The 14,177-nt window shown below is 37.8% G+C and overlaps 1 protein-coding gene across 2 annotated transcripts in view; it reads left to right on the forward strand.

Annotated features, from left to right (window-relative positions):
- Positions 1–14,177, forward strand: part of CFTR (CF transmembrane conductance regulator) — a 219,456-nt gene that overhangs the window by 202,298 nt on the left and 2,981 nt on the right. For both annotated transcript variants that reach the window (XM_070369592.1, XM_070369593.1), the window contains exons 24-26: positions 2,120–2,209; positions 13,135–13,307; positions 13,945–14,050. In XM_070369592.1, the coding sequence (XP_070225693.1) occupies positions 2,120–2,209; positions 13,135–13,307; positions 13,945–14,050 (369 nt within the window). The remainder of the gene's footprint in view (positions 1–2,119; positions 2,210–13,134; positions 13,308–13,944; positions 14,051–14,177) is intronic.

A 14,177-nucleotide genomic window follows, 5' to 3' on the forward strand; every position in this document is an offset into this window, starting at 1 on the left:
TGAATTGACAACTGTGCTGCTGAGTGCAAATGGGCTCTTTATGGACCCACTGGGCTGCTTCTGCCCAACCTTTAATCTTTCCTAAGCTCCAGACCAGGAATCAAAACTGGTCTGCCCAGGACTTGAGGCATTTTGCTATGAATTTGCGGAGCACTCTAAAGGTTTGAATTCCAACTCTACAACTACTAGCTCAGTAACCTTGGGCTAGTCACTTAACTTGTCCCAAGTGTGATTTCTTCATGAACAGCAGTAAGATCTGTCTCATTACATTTATATGAAGATAAAAAGAGACAACACATGTAAAGAGTCTTATCTGGCCTGTGGTAAGCCGGCCATAGACTCTGTTGTAGCCTCTGAGTTCCTGGTAGGATAACTTTAGTGAAGTGATGCATTGTTTGATACTTCATAAACCCTTACAGTTGTTATTTCACATCTTTCTCAGTAATGCTAGAAACTTTCATATAAAGAAAACATTAAAAGAAAGTATGTGAAAGACAGTAAATGGCAAAATTCCATTGGCAAGCCTTTGAACTGTAGATACTAAATAAACCTGATTGCTTCAGTAATAAATTGGCATTCCCAGAGCCACTTCTTATTTAATTCTCTTCATCAGAATCTCTCAATAGCATACATTGCCTGTTCTCTTTAGCTTATTTGGACATTGCTTTCATTTACTTGGGAGCTTGGAGGAGGATATACCAAAAATATATCCATCACCTCTTATGAGCCCACGAGTCATATATTGTCTCTTATGTTCACTTCTGTAAAGCAGTGGAAGCATCCCTTAGGAACTGATTTGATGCAAATTAAGAAATACCAGCATAATCTTGTTGCCTTCTGCAGAGGGTTCCTGAGATATTTGGCAACAACCTTGTTCCTTAAGCCATAGATTATGCCCCAGGGAATGAGGTCTCCAATAGGACTATCCTTGAACTTGACTGCCATGGCAAGGCACAGACACCATTCATCTGGGACCAACTTACCTTTTGTAGTTCCTCACAGATCAGATGGGTGCTGAGCATTCTGTCTTAGTCTAAGGCAGCTAGTGAAAATTAAATATTCAAAAAATGTAGTTAGCAGCTCTCTTGATTGTGTCATTAACCACAGACAAAAGAAAAAAGGTAAAGAAAAAAATTTTCTGAATGTTAACATCAGAAGTATTTTTCAGTTCACCCATATATACAGAGAGAGACCTAAATATTATTATTGTTGTTGCATTTCCCAATGAGACAGTGATTTTCTTATTTTTTTTTTTATTCATATAGGCAGACTTAAGTAGACAGTGATGTAGCAAGCAAGGGCGATAGCTGTGTAGTGTTCCTTAACAGGAAATTAGATTGTCAGTTTGCCACCTCAGCACCATCCATCTCGTCTGCCCTCCTTCCCTCTGTGACATGCAGTCAGTTACACAAATATTTGATTTTCATTCTTTCACTGACTTCTAAGTTGTAACCCTTTCCTGTGCCTGTCTAGTTACACATGTGCCTTGGTTTATACACCATATGAACATATGTGTTTGAGTGTCTGTAAATTCACACAGTTTCAAAATCCCTTAGGAAGGTAGGATTATAAAAGAAATCCAAGGAAAATACCGGTACAAAATAAGAATTTTGTTCTAACAAGTTCATTATAACTCATAAACATAATTTTTTTTTTGGCCACACTGTACGGTATGTGGAACATCCCTGACCAGGAATGAGACTTATGTCCCCTGCTGTGGAAATATGGAGTCTTAACCACTGAACCACTAGGGAAATTCTCATAAGCATAATTTTTAACTGTTTAATTTTATATTATATTTGCTTATAATAATATTGCTCTGAATAAAACATTTTAATTTCCCACAACTTAAAGTGATCTCAGTTTCTTTATCCTAAGGACATGGAAGTTAGATAAGTATTCACAAGGGGTTTCAGATGTAGCTATAATATTTTATTTCTTTAAAAAAGATACCAAGCAAATATAAAAATTTTTTAAATTAAAACTGAGTGGTAAGTACATGGATGTTTTATTATTTTAAAATATTTTTTCTGTTTCGAATATTTCACAATAAAATAAGGGAAATACACAAAGATGTTTAGGTTATTCATGCTTTCCTCTTTTTTTTTTGTTACTATAGAAAGTATTCATCTTTTCTGGAACATTTAGAAAAAACTTGGATCCCTATGGACAGTGGAGTGATCAAGAAATATGGAAAGTTGCAGACGAGGTAAGGAAGCTAACTGAAGTAGTTTTGGAAAGGGTTGCTCATATACACACGATTGGTTATCATAGCTGAGATAATTTTGTTACTTACCTTTGTGCGTGTCGGTACACGTGTGTGTATAAATTTCAAATGGAAAACTCTAATATTCCTGGATCACCCACCTCTTTGGATTAGACTTTTTCTCAGTGGTCAGTCAGGCTCCAGGGCCAGCATTACTTTAGCCTTCCTCCAGAATGTGCATCACTGAGGCATGAACTAGGAGAGACCTAGACACCTACAGCACACCAGGATTATTCACAATCCAGAGAAGCTTCTGTCCATACCTTCTCATCTATTCCCCATCTGGGTTCTGAAGGTTTCCCAGCACAAAAACAAAGCTTTGGTTTGGTATGATACACTTCTCTGGAAAGCACAGGTTTAGCAAAAGGGAGATGATAATTTTAGAGGACCTACAGGTGGCTACAGTCTTCTCTGGAAGTCACCAGGAGTCAATTGCCTTCGGGAGCATTTGTCATGAGCATCTCTATGCAAAATATGATACTAAATGACCTAGATATGGCATGCTATATTCTTTGAGGTCATTAGTACACCATAGGAAATACATGGTTTGAAATGGAATCTAAATTCCTGAATAACAACCTGTATCATAATGAAATAACAGCCTGTTTATAAAGAACAAGTGGTTCATTATAATTGAAGGTATTATACAGAGGAATTTAGAGTTGGTGGAGAGTGTAAATGGAAATCTTGGCTTGCTTGATAGACACTCTAGCTGTTAACTAATAATTCTTGAAATACAGGCATCGTATTTAAGAAAGGAGAACATAAGTTGTTCTAGTTTATTAAACTTGAGGTTTATGTCCAAAGATCTGAATGGTGCCTGACTACAATTATGGGACTTAAGAACATTAGATGCAAAGGCCTTCTTAGAGAACACTGTTTCCAACATATTTGGAAATCTTTTTATTCCAAATTTTCTTTCCTTGTCTGCCTCCCTTCAGAGTGGATCTTGCCAGGAGCTTTGACATGCCCATGAGTTTAAACACTTACCCATTGAATGTCTAACCTTAACATGCCCCTAATAAAATGCACTTAGATTAACCGTCTTCATTATCAAAGTTTCCTTATTACTGAACAAACAGGGTTTTTAAAGAAAACATTAACTAAATTGCAAGTGACACATTTTAATGTCTTTGATGTGACTTCAGAGAATGAACTATAGGAACACAATGTGGTGGGAGAGAAACTTTGAAAGGAAGACAGAATACTTTATAAAATCTGCAAGTATTGCCAAGTCACAATAAAATTTACAGGAAATCAGGGTCATAAAAATAGTCTAAAGTTTTAGAAGACATGGTTAAGATTTTTTTTATCATTACAATTCTTATTTTAATGATATATATTTCAGACATTCAAGTTATGTTACAATCTCTAACATATTTTATTCTTTATGAATTTGAGAACAGTAATAGGTAAAATCCCATCAGCAAGTTGTATCATTTTAAAAGTTTTACATATTCAAATTTTGATTGTCATTGCCAAACTGCTACACAAAATAAGATATACTAATGATACTTCTAATTATTTTGTAATGTAATATTTGTAATGTAATATTATGTAAATAATTATTTACATTATAGGCAACTGAGAATACTCCTGACATTGGTTACTGATTATAGTATACAAATTTAACTACCCACCAGAAAATTTTCAAAAGCTCTCAGAAAAAAAAAATACTCAAAATCACAGAAATTCTGTTCTCACAGAAGTATATATGGAAACATTAAAAAAATACATAGCCACTTAAACATTTTATATAAAAATTAACATTCATTTAGATATAAATGAAGCAAGTTTATACACAATTAAGGTCATAGCTGAAATTCCATTTCCATATTTTTTTCAAAAAGAAAAAATGTAAAGCAATGAATATATTTTTAAAAAGAAATTATCCTATCTATATCCCTAAAACTAATTTTACGTATGTATGTGTATATACATTTACAATATGTTTGTATATGCATATACATTTTCAACCAGGACGTTTATATAGTATAGCAAAATTACCATTACTTTATATTAGCTATGAAAATATGACTTAAATGACAATTCCCTTTTAATGTCTTCCTTTCTTCCTAAAGATAAAAATAAAATCCTTTGGGCATTTTTCTTTGTTAAAAGTATACAATCTAATCTTTTCCTATGAGAATCTGACTATCTGAAGACATGGAGACAATCTATGTATCCCCATGCCCCAAAACCCACTGCATAAACACCCAGCTGTAATGATAGACCCAAGATGGCAGAGTAGAAGGTCAGGGGCTCATCTTCTCCTGTGAACTCCGAAATTACAACTCGCTGCTGAACAACCTTTGACAGGAAAATGAAGGATCCCACCAAAAAAGGATACCCCACATCCAGCAAGACAGGTGGAGGGGCGAAATTACATTTAGAATCAAACCCCATACCCGTCAGAGATGCTTGGAGGGCTCAAACAAAACCTTGGGCTCACCAGGAGATGCCACAGAGTCTGCGCCAGACCTGCCTTTGAGTATGAGTGTCTCCTGTGGAGGTATGGATCAGCAGTGGTCTGCCGCTGGGGCAGAGGCTCTGGATGCAGCAGACCTGGGTATAGCACAAGCACTTTAAATGCCAGTATAATGCAAAAATTTTACCTGTTTAGATTTTTATTTGATCAGCTCATATTTAGGTATATCTTTTTACTGGTCTTTTTAAAATAATTTGCTGTTCATAAAGTTACTGCTGCTGTCCTTGTATTAATGTCATGTATTTGAAGAGTAGTGATAAATTTTTGTTGAAGTATCCTGAGAATAGAGCACAGACAAAGCAGCAAAAGCCCAGAGAAGCAGAAAATACATTGGCTTACAAGTTATGGGGTCTGCATTTAATCCTGTATGGTTGATCATACACTTTGCACATTCGGGGATGTGTCCATTACTTACCTGGACAGGAGACTGGGATGAAAGATGTCAACCAGGACTGGCCAGGGAAAACTGGGATTGAATGTCATCTCATCCGGTCCTCTCTGTGACCTTAGTGTGACTCGTTTCTCTAGAGGGAAATGAAGTGAGTTATAGCAGAGAGTTAAACACTTGAATCTTATCCCAAGAGCACCTTCTTTGTAATTCCCCTTTCCCTGAAAGGGAAATCAAAAGGCTCATGAAGACAGTGTCAGGCCAAGAAATACTCTATTTCTACCTTGGATTTGGCCCTACAGTACAGTGTGGAACCTTTGCACATCTGGACTGGATCATGTGAAGCCATGAGGAACATGCCTAGTTACAAGCTCTAAGACTCGGGAGCAACACTGGTGGCCAAAGCAGCTCTTTCACCCTTTGCGCCCTGGCCCAGACCTTCATCCTGGCATTGTACGCCTTATCATTCAATGGATGAGTTTAAAGCAAGTCCAAGGGAGAGAAAGAGTTTTTGTCTATGACCTGGAACTATGAAAGTCTAAATTCCCCACCCCTAAACCACTGAGGACCAGATATCTTCTACCTAGGAGCCCTGACTACCAGCTGTGTAGACCAAGAGCATTTCAAAGGAGGCTGAGTCTTGAGGGAGAAAAAAAAAGTAGACCCCTAGCATTGTGGACTAATAAATTGGTAGGGTTGCTATCAATTTTCAGGCTAGTATGTATAAGAGGCCCAGCCTAGGGCCTGGCAAGTAACAGTCAGTGAACATTAGCTGTTATAGTCATGTTTTCATGTGGTCTTTATCTGGTCAGCTTTTATATGTTGCTGTTTGACAGAATCCTATTTGTTGTCTTACTTTACTTACTCTTCCTGGAAAATATCATGCATCTTCATAGCTCTAACTAATTCCTCTGTGCTGCTGCTGCTGCTGCTAAGTTGCTTCAGTCGTGTCCGACTCTGCAACCCCATAGACGGCAGCCCACCACGCTCCCCCGTCCCTGGGATTCTCCAGGCAAGAACACTGGACTGGGTTGCCATTTCCTTATCCAATGCATGAAAGTGAAAGTGAAGACTCTCAGTTGTATCTGATTCTTAGCAACCCCATGGACTGCAGCCTACTAGGCTCCTCCGCCTCTATGCTACTGACTCCCAAATCTACCTGTTCCCAGAGCTCCCTCACTGACGTTTCAGCCTGGACAGGCATCTTATGTCCATAAGTGAGTTTCTTAGCTGCACCAGCCACACAGTTGCCCTGCATTTCCAGTCTTAGTGAATGGCATCACCAGCTTCTTATTGCCCAAAGCCAAGATCTGGGGCTCATCCTTGACTCCCAATTTCTCCACCTGTCTCCACCTATTACGTTCTGTCAAGGGTGTTTCCTGCAAATATCTAGAATATATTCACTTTTCTCTGTCCTCATCTCACACCACTCCTAATTCTTCTGTGGATTTTTGAAATAGACCTCTTTCCAGTTTCTCTCTTACTGGCTCATTCTGCCCTTTGCAGCCTTGCATCTGATTGCTTGTTTCTCCCCTTCTTATGGCTTCTTATTGTCTTTTAGGCAAAGTCCACACTGCTCATAGTTGATGTGATTTTGTCTCTGCCTGTCTCTAAACTCCCTCCCCAACTGTCCCTGCTTACCAGGATCCAGCTACACTGAATTTATTTGGTTCCTCTAAGGCACCTTGTGCTCTCTGTTCTGCAGAGGCTTTTTCACATGTTCTGTGGCTGGGACATCCTGCTAGCCCTTCACTACCTGCCCCTCCTCATCATTCAGGCCTCTACTTACACTTCACTTCTTCTCAGAAACCTGCCCCGAAGCTCCAGGTATGAGGAGCCCCTCCTACGTGTCTCCTGTACCTCCATGCCTGTCACAGCTTTCTCCACACAGGAGAGAGATTTGCCTCTTAACTTGTGCACTTCCCCCACGGGCTTGTAAGTTCCTCGAGGGTAGGGATGAGTCTCTGTGGTGTTTCCAGTGCCTAGAGCAGGGTGGGGCATGTGGATGGTGTTCAGTGAATATGGACTGAATGAATGAATGAATGATTTGATTCGTTTATGTAAATGAAAAAAATAAATTGTCCATGTGTAATGTGTCGTGAAGGCAGCCTTGTGATCCATCCACACGGATATCACTGTTTGTCAAGAGCATGTTGGGGCTTGGCTGGGATGGGTGGGTGCAGCTCCCTCCCTTGGTTTCTGGTTCACAGACTCTTTCCCCACAGTGAGGTGCCCTGATGTTGTCTATCATCTCAAGCTCCTTCACCTCAGTCTCAGTGTTACTCAGTGTTATCCAAACTGATAGAATGGAGACTTTTTGGTAATTGTTTGCTCCTTAGATTGCTTATAAAATAGTTTCTTTCTTTACACATCAATAGTCAGGTAAGCTATTTTAGAGAGCAAGCTAAATAGCAGAAATAGTGGCCTTTTAGGTTGAAAGTTTGTCCTGGAAAACCTGTAGAGTAGCAAAAGAAATGTCTGAGGGAGCTGACAGAGTCTGTCTTTGTAACTACCTGCCAATGGACTCCCCAGTCCAACACTTTACTCTCCTTATTTTTTTTTTTTCATGTTTCCTTGTCACAAGAACTAACTCTTGCTCTATAACATTTCAGAGTACAACAATTGCAAAAGTCAATACTTTTCCTTTTCAGACTATAACACATTTTTTAGTTTGATATGTCACAAAATAAAATTTGTTCTTTGTAAATAGCAGTTTGGAAGTATGTATGATTTATCAGTTCAGCCACAGAAAGCTGACAAATGCTTTTTTCCTAAAGTTCTTTATATCTACAAACTGTGGATGCTTTAAGTTATTTGCAATGCTAAGTTGGAATGAAAATAATTAGAAAGTTGAGATTCCATATATTTAAAATTCACCTTAGTTTGGACAGACTAAGCTAAAGTTTATATTTGTTTTTAATCTATTGAAAAATGGTTTGTGGCAATAGTGCAAATAACATAGAATATAAACACACACACACACACATATATATGTGCATATGCATGTATATTTATTTATTTTATTTTTAAAGAATTTATTCTTTAAATAAAATAAATTTATTTTATTTATTTTATTTTATTATTTATTTTTTAAAAATTCTGCTGTTAAAGATCATTAAATTATATGATTTCTGTAGCAAGTTCCCTTTCAGTATTTTTTTTTTTCTTTTACAATAGCACTTTTCACTTTGAGAAATAATTTCCCACTTGTTAGTTTTCTCCACATCTGAACCATGAGTTCCTTAAGGGCAGAGTCTGGTTTAATTCATCGTTGAATTCCCAGGTCTGCCATAGTACCTAGAATTTAATAAACTCCCATTAAGAGTCTATTAAGGAATCTATTACTAAGCACCAAAAAAAAAAAATAAATAAATCACGAGGTTAATTTAAGCCATTCTTATTGGCACGTGGAATTGGTAATAAGAGCTTTGTTATCTTTTCAAAACTAATTACTAGTCTGTCTTGCTTCCTATTTTCTCTCTAAAGCCTATCACCATATCAGGCAGGAAATAGGTAATTAATACATTAAATATTCACCGACTTCAAATTTAAAGTTTTACTAACTTATGTTTACCTTTCTCTAGTGAATATGGTTTTAAAAGATTTTTACTATACTTGGTAGGGAGTTGATCAGAGAGATAGAAATGTGGCCAAATGCACCCTAGATTGGTCTGCCTCTCCATCACTCATTGCATAGTTTTGTTCTCTAAATATTAACAGTGCTGTGTATTTAGGTACTTGTTTATTGTGTTAAGTTTCATGTGGGTAAAAACTACAGACTTTGTTCAGCTCTTTATCACAGGAAAGTACAGAGTATAACTCACTAAAGTAGCTTTCCCAGTGTGGCCTTAATAGATAAGGGTAGGAGTGATCTGAATCTAAAAAGGGAGACTACATACTGAGAAACATTCTTAGCAAAATCCTAACCCTGTTACTAGGGGCATGATGTAAATCGTTAGTATTGTAATACTTCCTGTTAACTTGCTTTCTACGGTAACTTACAAAGAGGAAATCTTACAAATCATGCTGTCATACCTGTGAAGTGTTTCAGTGACCAGGCCTATGACTTGGAATTCCCCAGGTTCTAACAATACTAATAGTTAGGGTGGATTAGGTGCTTACCCTGTGCTACACTTTGTGGCCAGATCTTTCCACAGGTTGTCTCATTTAATCCCCATTATAATCCTCATTATAGTCTATCCTATTATTTTCCCCATATCTTCCCCATGAGCTAGGTGAGACTTCCAGTAATACAGTTGACATCATCAGCAAAGGAGTGGTGGAGTGCAGACTGAAAGCTACTTGTGTGTGACATCCAAGCTCTAGTATTTTATTAGTAGTTTTCTTGATGCTTAATTTGACTTATAAAAAATTCCCCAGTATTTCTGATTCATCTGAAGAAAATACTGACTTACAGTGTTAAAAAACTTCTTCTTTTATACTTTTTAAAAAGAGGTTTTATAGAATCTGAAAAATGAGAAAACAGAGATATGCAGATGAAGTGACTGGTCTTAGGTCATGGTCTATAGTGGCAGAGCTAAACCAGGCACCATTTACCATTTGTCATTCGTCTTTAAATTTGGATTTTTAAGAATCATTCATCAAAGCTGTGTTTGTCTTGTTTGGTCAGCATTCTAGGGGCTCAGTGCACATTGTTGAACAAATGGATGGATGTGTTGAGGCTGGCAATGAGTCCAGCGAGGTCACTGAGCACATGTCTTTATGCTCAGGAAGCTGACAGTCTAACAAGGGAACTCGCACCCATGCTTCTGGGACTATGTGCCTGACTGACCTAGAAGCTGATCAGGAGTATTTGGAAGGATACCCCTTGCTAAGCTATGGCACAGACCTGAGAAGGTCAAGGTGTAGAGGGAGCTAGAAGATGTGTGTTTAGTGCTACTGGAAGTAAAGGTAGAGAGGGCTGGATCTGCCATGTGAGAGAGTTCAGTTGTTCTGTCAGAACAGCCACTGTAGGTTTTAAAACAGAGAAGCAATAGGGTCAAACCTCTATTTTAGAAGGGTTCTTGTGGGGTTTTGGTGGAAAAGGAAATGGCACCCCACTCCAGTACTCTTGCCTGAAAAATCCCATGGACGGAGGAGCCTGGTTGGCTACTGTCCATGGGGTCAGCAAAGAGTCAGACACGACTGAGCGACTTCACTATGTGGGGTTTTGGGGTGACCAATCAACTTGAGATCTATAGTATGAAGTTTAAGAGATGATAATGGCCTGGATTCAGTTGTTATTCAGTTTGGGGCTAGTGAGAATGAATAAGATTAAGAAGTATTTGAAAGAGGCCTGGGGCTGGAGATAGAGGTGAAAAATCATTCGTTTATCAGTGGTAGTCAAGACCTTAAGAATGAATGAGATCTTGGAAGAAGTATTTGGAGAGCTGGCAATGAGGAAAACTAATATTCAAGGGACAGGAAGAGAGAGTTACCTACACATGATAATAGGAAGGAATGGTTGTAGAGGGTGTGGTTTCTCATAAGCCAAGGACTAGATGTTTGAAGAAGGGGAAAAAAAAATGTTCTGTGGTCTCAGGCAGTAGAGACAATAGATGCGCACTCCTTGTTTAAGATTTCTAGATGACAAAGGGTAAATATTAAATAATAGCTAAAGGAAAAGCTGGAGCCAAGTGAGGGGTTTTTTTTCTTTTTTTTTTTTTTTCCTAATTTTATTTTATTTTTAAACTTTACATAATTGTATTAGTTTTGCCAAATATCAAAATGAATCCGCCACAGGTATACATGTGTTCCCCATCCTGAACCCCTCCTCCTCCCCCATACCATCCCTCTGGGTCGTCCCAGTGCACTAGCCCCAAGCATCCAGTATCGTGCATCGAACCTGGACTGGCAACTCGTTTCTTACATGATATTTTACATGTTTCAATGCCATTCTCCCAAATCTTCCCACCTTCTCCCTCTCCCACAGAGTCCATAAGACTGTTCTATACATCAGTGTCTCTTTTGCTGTCTCGTACACCGGGTTATTGTTACCATCTTTCTAAATTCCATATATATGCATTAGTATACTGTATTTATGTTTTTCCTTCTGGCTTACTTCACTCTGTATAATAGGCTCCAGTTTCATCCACCTCATTAGAACTGATTCAAATGTATTCTTTTTAATGGCTGAGTAATACTCCATTGTGTATATGTACCACAGCTTTCTTATCCATTCATCTGCTGATGGACATCTAGGTTGCTTCCATGTCCTGGCTATTATAAACAGTGCTGCAATGAACATTGGGGTACACGTGTCTCTTTCCCTTCTGGTTTCCTCAGTGTGTATGCCCAGCAGTTGGATTGCTGGATCATAAGGCAGTTCTATTTCCAGTTTTTTAAGGAATCTCCACACTGTTATCCATAGTGGCTGTACTAGTTTGCATTCCCACCAACAGTGTAAGAGGGTTCCCTTTTCTCCACACCCTCTCCAGCATGTTTTATTTCTAAGAAGGGAGAGATGTAGCAGGTTCACAGGCTGAAGCCAATGAAAAGCGCAAGCTGAAGAGAGAAAGAACACAAGTCCTCCAGCTCCTCACTCCAGAGCCCTCGTTCACATTCCCAGCTATTCAGATCCCAAATTAGCTTTATGTTTGAGTCTTCAAAATACCTCAGAGTCATCCCCTTTGTCTAATTAATGTGTTTACATTCCCTGCCATCTCAGAAACTTTTCAAACATTGATGAATTCTCATAGAGTGAGGCTGCTTGAATGAGAAATCCAGTCAAGGAATATTGTCTACAATACATATCATGGGCACACAGTTAATATTTCCTGAAAAACACAGTGATGTGGGCCATCTCTGACTTCATCACTGAACTCATGAAAGTCTGTCTTAGGCCATTATCTCTTTCTGCCTGTATTACAGGTAGGTGGGAGCATATCTCACCTTCCAATACTAAATCTCAGACTTCCCAAGGGCAGGATAATAATTTATGTATCTCTTTAGCTCTCAAACACTCAGCAACACTTGGCAAAAATATGTATGCCAGTTCACATGTATTTGAATAAGTGGCATGATGAGGCAAGATTTCATTTTTGTTTTATTTTGAAAGAATGGGTTTCTGTATCTCATTTGCACTTTCAACCTATTTTTTTTCTATCTAGCTTTAAAAAAAGTCATTGACCCTAACAGAATTCTCATATTCTGTTCTAATATCTAGGCACCTTTAAATCTCCGGTTATACACCGCTAGTTTTTGTTTGTTTGTTTGTTTTTGGCGGAGGAGGGGAGCTGTACTGTGCAGTAGAAGGTTGGTTTCCTAACCACTGGACACCAGTGAATTCCCAATATATCACTACTTTACATCCAGTAACTTTTGCTTCATAGTTTGATCACTTTCTTAAAGTCAGTTTTTTTGTTTTTATTAATTAATTAATTTATTGTAATTGGAAGCTAATTACTTTACAATATTATAGTGGTTTTTGCAATACATTGACATGAATCAGCCATGGATGTACATGTGTCCCCCATCCCTCAATGGCTTGCTGATTTTTTTAGTGCTACATTTCATTTTTCTATTATGGCAGAGCAGAGAATGGAAGGTGGCATAAAAGACTCTGTTAGGATAGAGTAACTGCATTCTGTATATATTATCTTTTCTTTATCTATTGTTATATTATCGTGTCTTCAACTGTGTTAACTTATCTGTGTATATCTTTATAAACCCTGAACTTTGCCAGTCATCATCTCTTTAAACCCTATTTCAGGACCTGACACAGAATAGGAACTCATTGAAAATCTCATGAAAGACAAAGTACAGAACTGAAATATTCTGTAGACCAGTGATTTAGAACTGCCAAGATTATACAGTCTTTTGTTCAATTAAAGCCAAGTAGCAAGAATGGTGGTGGTGGAGGGGAGTTGGTATGAAATTTAAACTTTTAGAACTCCTGTGTGTCTTTTCAGATTGTCAGCCTCTTAAATGTTTTTAACCCTGTAGTACATGAACTATCCCTCCTAAGCACAGCGTTTTCCCTCTTTTCTGCAGGTCGGACTCAGATCTGTGATAGAGCAGTTTCCTGGGAAGCTTGATTTTGTCCTTGTGGATGGGGGTTGTGTTCTAAGCCACGGCCACAAGCAGTTGATGTGCTTGGCCAGATCTGTTCTCAGTAAAGCAAAGATCTTGCTGCTTGATGAACCCAGTGCTCATTTGGATCCAATGTGAGTTTCAGAATTCCTGTCATTTACTAATATAGGGAGGAGAAAGAATCATTGAGACCTATTTCATATTGACACAAATTTCCATCAGGCTGTCATGTCTGCAAGCAGACCACCCTCTAGATATAAAATAATTGCCCAATAGAAAAATTACTACTTAACATGAGTACAGGTACTTATTTCCCAGTATAAGAGCTGTGTTTTCTCTTCTAAGTGTAATTGTAGAATTTCTTCCCCTTTATCATCACATGGTGAAATATTTAGTTACGCAGGTGTAATTGAATCCTTATGGTTTTCCTTACTATCCCATTTATACCATAGGAAATATTTATAGTACAAAACAAAGAACTACTAGTGATTATACATAATTAAAAACATTTATTTGGGAAATGTTTTTCAAACTTTGTGAAATTTTTTTCCCAAATATTTGTCCTATTTATTTATGAAAACTTAGGATCTATGCCATGGTTGGAAACTTGATTGTAGCTGACTCTGTCTCTCAATATTATGTTAAAAGGATTCAAGAAAAGAGAAGTAATTTAAAGAATTAAATTGATAGAACAATAGGTCTGTTATCAAGGATAGAGACAGATTATTAATGTTCTGTGGTGTTATATATATATATATTTTTTTTTTCTAGAACATACCAGATCATTCGAAGAACCCTAAAACAAGCATTTGCTAATTGCACAGTAATCCTCTCTGAACACAGGATAGAAGCAATGTTGGAATGTCAACGATTTTTGGTGAGTGTTTATAATTTACCTTAGATTTCATCTCTCCTTCTATTCTTGATAACAATCTTCAATGTGATCATTCCTGCAAGTCACAGCAATGTACAAGCTCTTCCTTATAACATATGTCACACAACCA

Source organism: Bos mutus, chromosome 4 (assembly GCF_027580195.1).
Source record: "Bos mutus isolate GX-2022 chromosome 4, NWIPB_WYAK_1.1, whole genome shotgun sequence".
NCBI classification, from domain to species: domain Eukaryota; kingdom Metazoa; phylum Chordata; class Mammalia; order Artiodactyla; family Bovidae; genus Bos; species Bos mutus.